This window comes from Elephas maximus, chromosome 3 (assembly GCF_024166365.1).
Source record: "Elephas maximus indicus isolate mEleMax1 chromosome 3, mEleMax1 primary haplotype, whole genome shotgun sequence".
In the NCBI taxonomy this organism is placed as follows: domain Eukaryota; kingdom Metazoa; phylum Chordata; class Mammalia; order Proboscidea; family Elephantidae; genus Elephas; species Elephas maximus.
Genome location: NC_064821.1, coordinates 59,330,212 through 59,346,432, shown reverse-complemented (window position 1 = coordinate 59,346,432; position 16,221 = coordinate 59,330,212). Strand labels below are relative to the sequence as shown.

The window sequence follows — 16,221 nt, the reverse complement described above, 5'->3', positions numbered from 1 at the left end:
CTCAATGCACCCCCGCTAAGTAAACCTCCCTCATCCCTTGGGTCTTGGCTATTTTTTTCGTGTGTTTTTTAATACCTTTGTCTCTCCCACTGGACTGAGCACTCGGATTTATTCATTTATACCTCCAGGAAGCTTTCCTTAGCCTTTTCCCCCCACCCCCTGGCCAGGTGTTTCTCCACCTGTGTGCCCAGAGACCTGTCACTGCAGCCACCACATGCACTGTCATCCTTGCCGTGTCCACCACCCCTCCAGTTTGGGCTCTTGGAGGACAGGAGCTGCCTTGTCCATCTCTGAGCCCCTAGTGCCTTGCACACAGCCTGGCATAGCATAGATACTTGGTAAAGGTTTGTGAAAAGGAGTGAATAAATCCTGGCTTTATTAGCACAGGGGCTGTTCCGTGGGCTTTGACTCAGATCTGGGTTCACATGCTAACTCTGCCACTTCCCAGTTGCATGTGACCTTGGGCAGGTTATTTAACTTCTCCAAGCATCAGTCTAGTCATCCGTAGAATGGGCTAATAATAACCACCTTGCAGCATGGTTGTAGGATTTAAATGGGACAATGTAGGTGAAGCACACAGTACAGTGCTTAGTGAATGGTGGGGCTTGCTTTCTAACTGTGACTTACTCTCTTTGCCTTAGTTTCCTCATCTATAAAATGGTAACAATACTGGAACCTACCCCTATCAGTCAGAGTATTTTGGGCTGCAAGTAACAGGACACTGATCTAAAAGAGATTTGAACAATAGATTTGTTTCTCCCACTTAACAAGAAATCCAGAAGTAGATAGCTCCAGGATTAATTTACTGCCTCAAAAATACTTTGAATTGGCTTCACTGCAGTTCTCTTGGCCTTCCCTTCCTGATCACAAAATGGCTGCTGCAACTCCAAGCATCACACCCTCAAAGGACAAGGCCCAAGGCAAGAAGGAGGACAGACAGATTCTCCTCAATGTCTCATCAGGGAGGAATATTTCTTGGAATATCCTGAGAAGCCTCCCCCTTTTGTGTCATTAGCTAGATCTGGTCACATGCCTGAGCCTCAGCTGCAAGGGAGGCTGGGAAAAAATAAAGGCATTTGCCATTTTCAACCCCCATCATGAGAGAGGGCTAGGGAGTTACTACTGCAGAGAAACTGCCAACAGTGTCTGCCATCATCAGACAGGTGGTTGTGAGAAGGGAATGGTTTGATGGCCCCCGCAGAGCCTAGCACAGAGCTACCGCCAAGGAAATGTTGAGTGTTCTCATTATTAACAATGAAACCAACCGCATCCTCTATCGGGAGGTTAGAAACCATTTCACTGGGATATCCTGTTCCCGAGCAGGGGGTGTCCCATCTCCCACAGGAGTCTCATTTGCTCCCTGCTCTGGCCCACATTGTTGTTGCTGTCGCGTTGGCCCCTGACTCATGGCGACCCCGTGCACAATGGAGTGAAGTGCTGCCTGATCCTGCACGTCTCCATAGCCAGTTGCCCATCAGACCGCCATGATCCACAGGGCTTTCACGGGCTGATTTTTGGAAGTGGATCGCCAGGCCTTTCTTCCTAATCCGACTTAGACTAGAAGCTCTGCTGAAACCCGTTCAGCACATCGTAAAAAATCAGTAACAAAAAAAGCCAAACCTGTTGCCGTTGAGTCGATTCCAACTGATAGCGACCCTATAGGATGGGGCAGAACTGCCCTGTAGGGTTTCCAACGAGCAGCTGGTGGATTGGAGCTGCCAGCCTTTTGGTTAGCAGCCGAGCTCTTAACCACTACACTACAAGGGCTCCAAGCAGCATCATAAAAACATATAAACCTCCAGTGACACTGGTGGCTACACATAGAATCAAACCGGATGTCCTGCCAGAAAGGCAAGAATTCTATCACCGGACCACCACTGTCCCCACTCTGGTCCATACCTGTGCCGTATCTGGGAAGCCTCCATCCTTCCAGAAATCTCCTCTGACCTGATAAACCCCATAGACGGGGGAGAACTTTGTGTACTTTGTTCACATAAGCAAATACTTATTAACCCAGAAGTTAATACCGGGGCACTTGCAGAAGTGAGTTATTGTTCTGTACCCCCAGCAGCCCCCTCCACCCCAGTGCTGTTGCTTGCAGCTACACAGAGCCATAAGCTTTTGCTGGGGGTGTTTCCTCCTTGAAAGTTTCCGAGTCAGTGTGCCAGCTGTTTCCGCAGGGTTCCTCTCAGTTTTCTGAGACAAAAAACCCATCTAAATAACCTCCTCAATCTCTTTAAAACCTCGATAAGCTGCTGGTTTCAGTCATCTTTAGAAAATACTCTGTGGCAGTTTTGTCCACGTGGGGCATAAAAGCAAGCCTCTAAAATATTTATCAATGATGCGGGCTGTAAACATCACAGACGCTGTTGTTCCCCACAATTAAGTCTATTTATTAACCATGGCATAGACCAGGACCCAGCAAATATTTTCTGTAAAGGGTCACACAGTAAATATTTTAGGCATGTGGGCCATACAGTCTCTGTGTCAATACTCTGTGGTTGTAACCTGAAAGCAGCCGTAAGTAAATAATACGCAAATGAATAGGCATGGCTGTGTTCCAGTAAAACTATTTACAAAAATAGGCTGCAGGCCTGGATCTGACCCCCAGACCAACTAGGAGTCAGGAACCCTGGAGCCTAGGTTAGGTTTTTCCCCTGCCCTGCTTTGAGTCCCTAGATAAGCCATGTCCTCTCTGCAGCCGAGGGGCTCCCTCTGTAAGGTAATAGTACCACTGCACAGAAATGGAGTAAGAGTGAAAGGGCGTGCTGGATGCATGGGCTTAGCCAGTGCCTGGCATGTGAGGTTGCTGTTGTTGTTGGGTGCCATGGAGCTGATTTTCAACTCACAGGGACCCCGTGTGACAGAGTAGAACTGCCCCATAGGGTTTTCTAGATTGTAATCTTTATGGAGGCAGATCACCAAGTCTTTGTTCTGCAGAGCCACTGGGTAGGTTAGAACTGTCAGCCTTCCGCTTAACTATTTGTACCAAAAGGGCTCCTTGTGATGTGGGGAGTGCTGGGTAATTAATCCCTGGGAAAGGATGACCGTCTGTGCTATGGTTAAGCGTGGCCTGTCGGGTTGGAAACCCTGGTGGCATAGTGGTTAAGTGCTACGGCTGCTAACCAAGAGGCTGGCAGTTCGAATCCGCCAGGCGCTCCTTGGAAACTCTATGGGGCAGTTCTGCTCTGTCCTATAGGGATGCTATGATTCGGAATTGACTCGATGGCAGTGGGTTTGGTTTTGGTTTGGTGGGGTCTGAGAGATGTAGGTTTGACCCTTAGAGCTGTCCCTTATCTTCTCTGGATTTGGGTTTCCTTGTCTCTAAAATGGAAACCCTGGTGGCATAGTTAAGAGCTACGGCTGCTAACCAAAAGTTGGCAGTTCGAATCCACCAGCTGCTCCTTGGAAACCTTGTGGGGCAGCAACGGGTTTGGTGGTTTTGTTTTGTTTTGTTTTTTTTGTCTCTAGGATAAGGGTAAAGCTGTTCTTCCCACCCTCGGGGGGTTGTGGTGAGAGTGACGTGAGCCAGTGTATGCGAAGCACTGAGCACAGGGACCAGCAGGGGTTTGCTCTGTTATGGTTATTTGTTGGGGTCAGTGTTGTTGATTTTCATATATTTCGATCAGGCCACCAACCAATATAAGCAATTACCAAGGCCCTGCCAATCCAAAATGCTACTCATTATTTGATAAATGGCACTTTACTTGTATGTTTGTTAACGCATTCATTTGTCTGTTTAAGAAAAGCAGTATAGAATACTTTATAGCTGCCTGGTATTGTTCTAAGCACGTGACAAATGTTAACACAGTTAATCCTCAGGACAACCCTATAAAATAAGTATTATCATCATCTTCACTGTTTTATAGATAAAGAAGCTGAAGCACGGAGAGGTTAAGTAACTTGTCAAATTTCACACAGCTAGTGGCAGAGCTGGAATTTGAACACAAGTCCTTGCTCTTTGGCCCTCCACTGCTGTTATGAAATGCTTCTCTACATCCAAGACTTTCTTCATGAACATAGGGCCAGGTAATGCTGCCGCCCTCGGCCCTGAGCCCTTTCTGCCTATAAATACACCCTTAAGTAATGTTCTGAAACCCTGGTGCTGTAGTGGCTGAGAGCTTTTGGTCAGCAGAGGCTCCTTGGAAACCCTATGGGGCAGTTTATTTTTATAGAGTTGCTGTGAGTTGAAATCGACTCAATGGCAACAGGTTTTTTTTTTTTTTTTTTTTTTAAGTAATGTTCAGTTCACTTAGTCATCCATTTCCCCATACATACCACATCCTCATACCAACCTGGGGTAGTCCCGTAAATTACAATGGGTTAAATTATAATTATTGTAAGAACGGTAAAAAAAAAAAAAAAAAAGGTAGTAAACATTTATTGACGGTTTACCAGGTATCAGGTGCTGTTACCCTGTCATTTAATCTTCCCCCATGAACCTATGAGCCAGGTCCTATTGTCATCCACATTTTATAGCAGAGGAAAGTGAAGGTAAGAAAGGCGAAGTAAAGACACACAGCCAGTCACTGAAGAAGCTGGGTGTTAGGGATTGAATTGTGTTCCCGTAAAAAGTGTGTTAACTTGGCTAGTCCATGATTTCCAGTATTGTGTGACTATCCACCATTTTATCTGATGTGATATTCCCATGTGTTATAAATCCTACCTCTATGATGTTAATGAGGTAGAATTAGCGGTGGTTATGTTAGGTTATGTTAGGTTATGTTAATGTTAGGTTTTTTTATGTTAGGTTATGTTAATGAGGCAGGACTTAATCTATAAGATTAGGTTGTGTCTTAAGTCAGTCTCTTTTGAGATATAAAATAGAGAAGCAAGCAGACAGACATGGGGAACCTCATGCCTCCAAGAAAGCGGTGCTGGGAGTGGAACACATCCTTTGGAACCGGGGTTCCTGGGCAGAGAAGCTCCTAGAACGGGGGAGGATTGATGACAAGGACCTTCCTCCAGAGCCGACAGAGAGAGAAAGCCTTCCCTTCGAGCTGGCGCCCTGAATTCAGACTTCTAGCCTACTAGACTGTGAGAGAATAAACTTCTGTTCGTTAAAGCCATGTACTTCTGGTATTTCTATTATAGCAGCAATAGATAACTAAGACATGGGGACTCCTCCCAGGTGGTCGAACTTCAGAGCCTAGCTAAACCATTCTCTGCTGTCTCCCTTTGCCGCCTTATAAATAAAAATAATGATGCTAACATTTATTGAGCATCTCCTACATGCCAAGTCCTGGTCTGAGTGCTTTATATGTTTCACTGAATTTAATCTTCAAAGAACCTTATGAAGTTGGTCTCTTAAACCCATTTGGCAGATAAGGCAACTGTCTTAGTTATCTAGTGCCACTCTAACAGAAATGCTAGAAGTTCATGGCTTTAACAAACAGGAATTTATTTTCTCACAATTTAGGAAGCTAGAAGTTCAGATTCAGGGGTGTTGGCTGTAGGAGAAGGCTCTCTCTGTGTTGGCTCAGGGAAAGGTCCTTGTCTCTTTTCAGCTTTTGTTTGCTGGTTCCTTGTAGATCTCATGTGGCATGGCATCCATCTTCCCCCATCTCTACTTGCTTGCTTGCTCAAATCTACTTTTTTATATCTCAAAAGAGATAGACTTAAAACACACCCTGTGCTAATACTGTCTCATTAACGCAACAAAGAAAACTCATTGCCAAATGGGATTGTTGTTGTCATTAGGTGCCATTGAATCAGTTCCGACTCGTAGCGACCCTATGTACAACAGAACGAAATTCTGCCTGGTCTTGCGCCATCCTCACAATCCTTGCTATGCTTGAGCCCATTGTTGCAGCTACTATGTCAGTCCTTCTCATTAAGGGTCTTCCTCTTTTTCCACTGACCCTCTAGTTTACCAAGCATGATATCCTTCTCCAGGGACTGATCCCTCCTGATAAAAGTATGTCCAAAGTATGTGAGGCAGTCTTGCCATTCTAGCTTCTAAGGAGCATTCTGGTTGTACTTTTTCCAAGACAGATTCATTTGTTCAAGTGGGGTTATAACCACAGATAAAGGGTTAGGATTTACAACACTTATTTTGGGGGGACACAATTCAGTCCATAATAGCAACTGAGGCACGGAGAGGTCAATTTACTTTCCCAAGGAGCCGTGTCACTCGTATCCCCCCTTCAGGAATGAAGGACTTACGTGCCAGCTGCTGAAGTGATGCCAGCACAGCCCTGCGCTCTCAGCCCCCTCTGGGCCCTGCCTCAGCTGGACAGCTACCTTGCCCAAGGTCTGCCCTTCCCTGGTGCGGCCCACATCCAGTGACTGGTTGATGTGGGAAAATAAAGGCCTGGTCCTCTTACCCCACTTGGAACAGATCTGAAGTTTCATCCCATCTTGAGAACTCCCTGTGGTCGGACTGAGGCTTCCACTGACACTGCGCTACAGCTCAGCTGTTCCCTCCGCCCAGTGGGCTTCCTTTCCTCCGTCCCTCCCTCCCACATGTGCTGACCCCAAGGGCATGCCCTAATGCCTTCCTGCCCATCTACATATATACTTTAAAGTTACCAAGTTAATATGTTTAACAAGTGTTGGAGTCCATATATTTTTACAACAATTAAAAAAAAAAAAAAATCCTTCTGCCTCGTAATTGTCATCTCAGAGCTGCTTCCCGGGGAATCCAGATTTGAACCTGAGCCCTTCAGCTCTCCTGTCAGGGGCCAGCCTGCAGAGGTCTTTCCTCTCAGGGTTCAGCAGCAGCAGGCTCTAAGAAATGGCACGTGTGGGCTGACCAAGGTCTGTGGAGCCAGGGCTGAGTGGGCCAGGGGCTAACCTCCTGAGGTTGCCCCCACGACCAGGGAGCTCTGTCTGTTTCTGGGTAAGTCTCATTCCACCCTGACCTGATCACAGCCCCTAAAGGGTGCAGAACCTGGCACCGAGAGTCCCAGGGCAGTGTGGTTTGAGGCAGGGTGGGCCACTGGATTTGGAGTTAGACCTGGCTTCTAGGTCCCAACCTTTCTCCCTGGGCTAGTAGAATTGCCTCCTACCTGGCTCCCCTGCTTTGCATCCCCAACTGCCCCCACCTTCAACTCACCCCTCTCGCTGCCACAGAGTAGTGGCTCTAAGTCAGAAATCTGTGGGGACTGCCCCAGCCCCCAAATGCCACTCACTCCCCTGCATCTGTGTCTCAGCTCACACGCTTCCTTCTCCCTTGGGGTGACACCATCCCGTCCTCTGTCTAGGGACTCCTGGGCCTTCTGTAGGACTCAGCTCAAATATCTGCTGTGGTCAGAGACCCCACAGTGTATGAGGTGATTCCGGGAGGTGAACATAGTTGGGAGAGCAGGCCTTTCCTCTTTGCTTTACCCACTTCTGCAGTGGCTGACTTTTTCTAGCAAGCATGTATTTAGTGAGTTAAAACAGCAGTGAGTCACTTCAGGGAAGCCTTTTCTGGTTGCTTCCCCTCACCTCTGCAGGTGGATTTGGGGGCTTCCTTTTTGGTTTGGTTAGGACTTAATTCCTGCTCTGCCTAGCATATCACAAGGCACTGACTGGGCTCATTTATTACATGTGCGTCTGTACCCAGCTGTGAGCATCTTCGTCAGAGACCTGTCTTGTTGGTCTGTGATTCCTCAGCCCCCGAACAGGCCAGGCCCAGGGCAAATGTCAGTAACTGCTCATTGCCCTCAGTCTTTGCTTTTTCAGCCTCTTTGGTAAAGTTTTCGGGGGAGAAGAAACTAAAATCCATCCCCTAAAATTAGGGGATGCATTTCACGGATGACAGTCATCAAGTTTTCAGCTTCCATTTATTGATTTTTTACCTACTGCGTACAGACTGCTTACGTACATGTTGTCGTTAGCGACTGTAGAGTAGGCCCCCCACTCGTAGTCACCCCCCACACAATGGAACAAGACGCTGCCCAGCCCTGTGCCGTCCCCATGATTGGTTGCGGATTGGGTCATTGTGGCCCATAGGGTTTTCATTGGTTAATTTTCAGAAGTAGCATGCTAGGCCTTTCTTTCTAGTCTGGAAGACTCCACGGAAGCCTCTTCAGGATCCTAGTATCATAGCAACGTGTCCACTGACAGGTGGTGCCTGCGCATGAGACGCGTTGGCAGGAATCGAACCCAGGTCGCCCACGTGGGAGGTTAGGATTCTACGCCTGAACCACTACTGCCCCTATTCACACACATGAAGATGTCTGATGTAAACTTCCCACAGCTGTGTGAGGAGGGCGTTCCAAAAAGCCTCGGGATCTAAGCTGTGGTTGTCTTTCAGCTCCTTCTGCACAGAGTTTATGATGGGCCTGGTGAAGTGGTTAGAGCTTTCCGAAGCTGTCTTGCCAACCATGACTGCTTTTGCCAGCGGCCTGGGAGGCGAAGGAGCAGACGTGTTTGTTCAGATTCTATTGAAGGACCCCATCTTAAAGAATGACCCATTGGTGATCACTCAGGTACGTACAACACCTGGGTCGGGTGGCAGCTACAGAATGGGAGCTGGGGGAGTGGGGAGTTGAGGATGGGTGTGGGCGAGTAAAACAAACTATTTCCTTTCAAAAGTCAATCTGAACATTGCTTCCAGTGGGGTGGGGTGGCCTGAAAGTTAATACTTCATCATATTATGGTTTTATGATGTTGATAATAGCTAATCTTAAATTGTTATTGAATATTAACTGTTTATTTAATATTTATATAGTTTTTATGTCCTAGTGCTTTTCCAAATATTAACTCACTTAATTCTCAGAACAGCTTTATGAGGTGTAGGCAATATGATCATCCCTTTTTATAGATGGGAAAACCGAGACACAGAGAGGTTAAGTAACTTGCCCAAGGTCACACAGCTAATAAGTGGCTCAGCCAAGTTTTGAACCCAGGTGGTCTGACTCCAGAGCCCATGCTTCTAACCACTAAACTGTAGTGCCTCTTTGGGAAGCAGCAGTTTTACTGTATGCCCTCGGGCAAGTCACTCACCTGCCCTGTGTGTGGTTAAAGCAGGTAGAAACTTGTGACATTGGCTGCCGGGGGGCAAATGTATATAGATTTAAAACAGCCCCTTCCCCTCAGTTACCTTCTGCCTTCTTTCCTACCTTTATTTAACTACCTGAAACTCTCACATTTTTATTTGCTCACTTGTTTATTATCTGTCCCACCGCTAGAATATAGGGCAGAGATTGTTGTCTGGCTTGTTCTCCCACTAAGGAAAAAAAAAAAAAAAAAAAACCCAGTGCCGTTGAGTCGATTCCAACTCATAGGAGTCGGTAAATATATGTTGAGTGAGCAGGCTGGTAGCATACCAACTTACTGCTGATTCCTGTTACCTTTTCCCCCCAGGACCTTCTGACCTTCTCACTCAAGGATGGTAAGTTGATTTTCTAAGCTTTGTAAGTTATGGGCCCCCTTCTTCATCCCCAGCCAGTAAAGCAGGGATAGGTGCCGCCACCCATGGCCCCGTCCTCCGTGGTCTTTTTGGTGCAAAGAAAGAAAGGGAACCCAATATCGTTGGTGAGCTGGTGAGCACTTCATTCATGCCAAACAGTGTATGGTGCTCCTTGGCGTGTGTCTCACTTATTCCTCACATGGCCTTGTGGTTTTACCTCCTAAGTAGCTCTTGAACCTGGCCTCTTCTCCATCTGCACCCAGCACCCCGATCCGAGCCACCATCAATCACCCCAGTCCTGAACAACAGCAGGAGCCTCCCTGCTGTCTTTCTGCTGCCACTCTGGCCAGCAGTGCTGTCTACCCTGCAACCCCAACGGTCTCTTCAAATGCACGTCTGACCTCGTCGCCTCTCTGTTTAGTGCCCGCCAGTGGCTCCTGCTGCACTTGAGAGGACCAGCACCTCCAACGTGGCTGGAGGGGCTGTGTGTGGCCTGCCCCTGCCGCTCCAGGCTCATCTCTCCACACGCTCCCCCCCCCCACCCCCACGGTTGTACCCAGACTGACCTCTGTGTAGTTTCTCCAACATCCTGAGTTTTCTCACCTTGGCGTCTTTGCGCATGCCCCTCCGCCTGGCTGGAAAACCCTTCTTGCTCCTCTTTGTCCAGCTACTTTCTCCTTGTCCATCTCTCTGCTCAGTCATCACTTCCCTAGGCAAGCCCTCCTGGCCTCCTGACTCAAATGCTCCACCGGCATCATGTCTACCACAGTTACAGTTTTACATCTGGTTATGTGATTCTTTCAGGAGCCCTGGTGGCACAGTAGTTAAGCACTTGACTGCTAACTGCAAGGTCAATAGTTCGAACCCACCAGCTGCTCCATGTGAGAAACATGTGGCAGTCTGCGTCCATAAAGATTACAGCCTTGGAAACACTGTGGGGCAGTTCTACTCCGTCCTATTGGATTACTGAGTCGGAGTTGACACGATGGCAAAGAGCTTTGGTTTTATGTGATTCTTTGATCGTCTTCTGGCGTCCCTGCCTGACCGTCTGCTCCACACAGGCAGGATCCATGTCTGGTTTTGTTCACCACCTAGTTCTGTTGCTGTACACAGCACCTGGTGCATGGCACACACTCAGTAAATACTTGTCAAATGAATTACTGAGACAGATTGGTTGCACTATTCTATAGATAAGGAAATTGATGTAGAGAGGTGAAGCAACTTACCCAAGGTTGTCCAGTAATGGTAGTGTGGGATTCCACCTGTATTAGTCTCCTAGGCCTACCATAACAAATTACCACAAATTTGGTGACTTAACATGACAGAAATTTTATTCTCTCATAGTTCTAGAGGCCAGAAGTCCAAACTCAAGGTGTTGGAATGGCCATGCTCCCCGCAAGGACTGTAGAAAAGAACCCTTCCTCGCCTCTTCCTAGCTCCTGGTGTCTCCAGGTGTTCTTGGCTTGTGGCTGCTTAACTACAGTCTCTGCCTTCATCTTCATATGACTGCCTCCTTTTCCCTTGCCTCTGCTCTGCGTGTTCTTATAAGGACACTTGTCATTGGATTTAGGGCACAGCCAGATAATCCAGAATGACCTCCTCTCAAGATCCTTAACTTAAGTACGTTTGCCAAGACCCTTTTTGGAGGCTACCATCCCACCCACTGTACCACCCTGGGGTGTTTTCCATTCAACCACTACACAGTCTGCCTCCTGAGCACCTTCCCGCCCAGGGCTCACCCTCCTGCCCAGGGCTCACCTTCCAGCTTCTTCCACCTCCACTGCCTGGGCTTCCCTGTTATTGTGCATGAGACTTCTTATTGTCCCTAGTCTGATGAGAGGTTTGGGTACAGAGCCCTCTGATGTTAATCTGATGGGACACAGGAAGAGAGAACACAAAATTGGAAATGGAATCCCTGACAACCTCCAAACCATGTAATAGGAGAAATTTCACCCAACTCCCCACTGGCACCCTGGCTAGTAGAGGGGTGGAGGGGGAGAGGAGGAAGAATAGAACTTTAAGAGAGAGAACAGTATGTGCAGAAGCGGAAGGTGGGGAAGAGCACACAGAAGGAAGGTTGGTAGGGCAGGTGTGCAGCAGGCAGGGCATTGGGCCAGGGAGGTGGCGGTCAGCTGAGCTGGGCAGGTGAGCAAGATGGGGCTCACGGGGGCAGGCTTTAGGAGGCATCACTGTCAACTTCTTGGTAGGTGCTGTCGAGTTGATTTTTGACTCATAGCAACCCCATGTGACAGAGTAGAACTGCTCCATTAGGTTTTCTAGGCCATAATCTTTACAGAAGCAGATCACCAGGTTTTTCTCCCGCAGAGCCACCGGGTATGTTCCAGTCGCCAACCTGTGGGTTAGCAGCCAAACGCTTAACCATTGTACTACCAGGGCTCCTTTGCTGTCAGCTACCAAAAAAAAACCATTGCTATTGAGTCGATTGCGACTCATAGCAACCCCATAGGACAGAGTAGAACTGCCTCATAGGGTTTCCAAGTAGCAGCTGATGGATTCAAACTGCCAACCTTTTGGTTAGCAGCTGAGCTCTTAAGCACTGCACCACCAGGGCTCCTCACCGTCAGCTAGAAGTGAGAGAACACAGGCCTCCATGAAGGCAGCAGAGAGACCGGGGGTAAGGGGCTGATACGAGAGTCATTCTGAGGGAAGAGACAGAAGAGTTTCTGAGAGCAGATCTAGGGAAGAAGAGTGAATATACTGAAAAATCAGTAGTGACGTCTGAACTCTGGAACCCTGGTTGCCCAGTGCTACCTGCAAGAGTGTAGGTTCTCAGGAATCTTGGCATTTGCAGTCAGTGACTCTTTCATGAGAGGTGGTGGTCAGAAACCCTAAAGGAATAGGGAGCTGGGACTTCGTCAACAGGTCACAAGAACTGCTTTCTCACACTTGCTTGCCAGTTAATGTTCAGTTCAGTGCCTTCAAGGGTAGCAGAGCACGTGGGTCAGTTGGTAACCAACCCTTTCCCCCTCATAGGGTTTTCTTGGCTGTAGTCTTTATGGGAGCTTCTTGTTACAAGAATAATACATTTTCTTAATTATTTAAAAAAATACGACCTCTAAACACTTGCTAAGGAGCCCTGATGGAACAGTGGTTAAGCACTCAGCTGCAAACTGAAAGGTTGGCGGTTCGAATGCACATGAGAAAGACCTGGCAATCTGCTCCCATAAGATTACAGCCTAGAAAACCCTATGGGGCAGTTCTACTCTGTCACATGGGGTTTCTTTGAGTCGCAAATCGACTCAACGGCACCCAACAACAATAACAACAGAAAGCCTTTGCTACTCAAAGTGTGGTCCAGAACCAGCAGCGTCAGCATCCCCTGGGAGCTTGTTAGAAATGCAATATCTGATGCGGACTTGCTGACTCAGGAGCTGCCTGTTAACCAGATCCCAGGTGACTTGCATGCACATTACAGTTGGAGAAGCAGGCAGGACATCGGACCTTCTCTAAGGTGCACCCCCAAAGCATGTCTTTGGACCTACTCTAGCCAAACAAAACATCTTAACTCTTCATGTCTTAGAGCTAAATGGAGCCTCAAGGGGTGCTTTGGTTTAGCCCCCGTGCAGGCAGGCAAGGCATTCAGTAATGCACCTGTTTAACAGCTGAGGCTGAGTGGCTTGCCCTCAGGTAGGTGGTAGAGCGGGTCTGGGAACACTGCTTGGTCTTCAGACTCCCGGTCATGGCATTTTCTGTCTCTTGGCACCACAGCTCACATATTCAGGGGCTGTGAATCTAAGGATTTGTCACATATCTTACTACAGAGCGACTGAATCACTTTTTTAGACCAAAAGTAAGGGAAAAATAATATCTGATCCTTCTGGACTCTGTTGGAGGGAGTGGTTGGGTTTGCAAGGTGGCCTGAGGTTCAAGTGGCTGGAGAGTAGGGCAGCATCTCAAAGCAAAAGCCATTGCTGTCAAGTCAATTCCAACTCATAGCAACAGAGTAGAAGTACCCCATAGGGTTTCCAAGGCTGTAATGTTTACGGAACCAGACGGCCACATCTTTCTCCCACGGAGCAGCTGGTGGGCCCGAATGGCTGACCTTTTGGTTAGTAGCAGAGTGCTTAACCGCTGCACCACCAGGGCTCCTTAGGGCAGCACCTCAGCAGATATAATCAAATATCATGAAGCATTATAATGATAAAAAAAAGCCACTATTTATTGAGTGTTTACTATGTGCCAGGCATGATGCTAAGGGCTTGAATAGGCATTTAGCCCTCTCAGCCCCCTAGGAGGGAGGTATAGGGCTTGTTCCCATTTTGCAGACCTGGGACTTTCACAGTCAAGGGTGGTTTTTCTGTGTTGGAGGGCTCAACCGTCTTCCTCTTACAGAGATTGATCGGTTGGTGGCATACAGTAGAGGCGGAAGCTGTCTGTGCTGCCGGGTTTCTCCCTGAATTCAAGGTGGGGCAGTTAGTCATGGAATCAGCCCAGGAAATCAACATGAAAAGCTGCATTTCTCAAAACTTCCTAGAAGGTTGACCTTTACTGGGAGTTTTTAGAGTCTTAGTCACCAGCATTGCCACATGGGCAATTGGATAGAATTATTCTGTGTGCTCATCATTTTCTTTTCCTTATCCAGTAACAACCCACAAAGCTGTTTGCCCACACAACTGAAAAAATAAGTCTTTGATATGTTGAAGGTTAAACTGAAGCTGAGCCAGAGCTCAAGGCCAAGGTTTCTTACCATGGCACTTTTGATATTTGCAGCCGGATAATTCTCTGTTGTGGGGAAGTACACTGTGTTATTGTGGTGTGTTTAGCAGCATCTCTGGCCTCTACCCACTAGATGCCAGTAACACTCCCTGAGTTGTGACAACCAAAAATGTCCCCATACATTGCCTAATATCCCTTGGGGGACAAAATTATGCCCATTTGAGAACCACTGCTCTATGACCCAAATTTCAGCCATGTCAGATGGGCCAATTTATCTATTTGCTCCTCTACACCTTTATGTAGATTGTAAATTATTAAACTAGTCGCCGTCAAGTCAACTTTGACTCATGGGGACCCCATGTTTGTCAGAGTAGAACTTGTTCCATAGAGTTTTCGATGCCTGATTTTTTAGAAGTAGGCCTTTCTTCTGAGGTGCCTCTGGGTGGACTCGAACCTTCAGTCTTTGGGTTACCAGTGAGCACATTAACTATTTGACCATGGTGTATAATCTTCAGGTCAGTTGTTTGAGGTAGGCACTATTGTCCCAACCTCCAGGGTAGGAAATTAAGGGTCAGGAGGCTAAGTAGGTAACCCAGGATTACATTTAAGATATTTAAATTCCATTTAAGGCAAAACAAATCTCTGCATGAACTCTGCCTTAGTGCCTGGGAACCTTAAACTGAATCATGACTTTGCCCCCTGTACTCTGAACTGGAAGAGAGACTTGACTCTAGGCCATGGAACCCAAAAAGGCACACATCAAATGAGACATAGCAGTCCTTACTGTACACTCCCTCTACTTTCTGACCTGGTCTTTATTACCAAATTACAAACCATCTACCTCCCTGATGAATCTGAAACGCTGAGGTCTGAGCTACTGGTCTTTGGTCATGGTGAAATTCAAACCTTGTCACCTGGTCATTTCATCAGCCTCCTTGAGATTCATCCAATTTGTCTTCAGTGTTGAAACTGGCTGGTTCTTCCATTTTTTAAGTATTTGTTGGATGACCAGATAAGGACTGAGCCTGTGTGTGCCAGGCTGTGTACTGGACACTGGGAATAATTCTGATCAGAGCTGATGCCCATTGATTGCCTACTGTGTGCCTGGCTAAGTGCTTTACAGGTACCGTTTCCTTTAAACCCTGCAGTGACCCTAGGAGGTCGATGTGGTTATTGTCCCCATTTTACAAAGGAGAAAACTGGGCACAGAGAGGTGAAAGGGCCTGCCCAGGGTCACACAGCTGGCAAGTGATGGAGCCAGGATTCGAACCCAGGCTATGTCCACTTTCCACATGTTCAGGGTCTACTCTCTTAACTACAGTTCTGCTTCCCACAGAGGGCTAAATTGAGACTTAGTCCCTGTCTTCCTGGTGCTCATGGCCAGGCACACAGCTCACTTTTAAGAGGGTTTAGTGAGGCCAGAAAGAAGGCTGGGTACAGTTTATGGTGGGAGCCAGAAGAGGGGTGATCCTGCTGGCTTCTAAGGAGTAGAGTCTGAGGAGGGTTTCAGGAGAAGCAGCCCCTTCTCTGTGCCCTCTGCTATGGAGACCACTGGTCCTGAAGTAAGCTTATCACTATTTCGATTCCCTTAATGGTGTTCTTCAAATAAGCTATGAGGAGAGAAAGCAGGAATCAGACAATCTCCAAAACAATCTGAGGAAAGCTACTGCCTCACAAGGGAGTCCATCGTGAAAGGCCTGTCCCTCCCACCTGCTCTCCTTCACAGACAAGCTTAAACGCCAGGCATGGTAGCACAGCACTGGAAGTCAGGTGTGGTTTCTTCTTCATTTTTACGGGAAAAAATTCACTAAGGGTAACAATAGGGATAAAAATAAATATTCTGGAAGAAAATGTGTAGTTAAAAAAGTTGGTAAGTTGAGGGGCGATAGTGCAGTGGGCAGGGTAGGCAGTGTCTGAGTTGGTGTGAGAGGTGTGTCCCCAGTCCCCACAGACAGGAGGGAGGAAGAGCCTCTTGCCCTGACATGCTCGGGGCCACTCACAGCCCTGCCTGGCTGCCCTGGCTCTGAGCACAGCTTCTCAGCATTGCTTACCAGAGAGGCTTCAAGGAAATGGGACTATTCACTGTAAGGTTATTATTATTGATCACCTACTGCATCTCAGGTGCTGGCTAGGCTTATCACATGTTCGTCTTGTTTCATCCCAACAAGAGTCAGTTCCGACTTACAGCGATCCCACAGGGTTTC

General features: G+C 47.6%; 1 protein-coding gene across 6 annotated transcripts in view; it reads left to right on the top strand.

Annotated features, from left to right (window-relative positions):
- Window positions 1–16,221, top strand: part of TMCO4 (transmembrane and coiled-coil domains 4) — a 130,775-nt gene that overhangs the window by 15,350 nt on the left and 99,204 nt on the right. For all 6 annotated transcript variants that reach the window (XM_049878122.1, XM_049878123.1, XM_049878120.1 and 3 more), the window contains 2 exons: window positions 8,243–8,417; window positions 9,295–9,322. In XM_049878122.1, coding sequence (XP_049734079.1) covers window positions 8,243–8,417; window positions 9,295–9,322 — 203 coding nt within the window. The remainder of the gene's footprint in view (window positions 1–8,242; window positions 8,418–9,294; window positions 9,323–16,221) is intronic.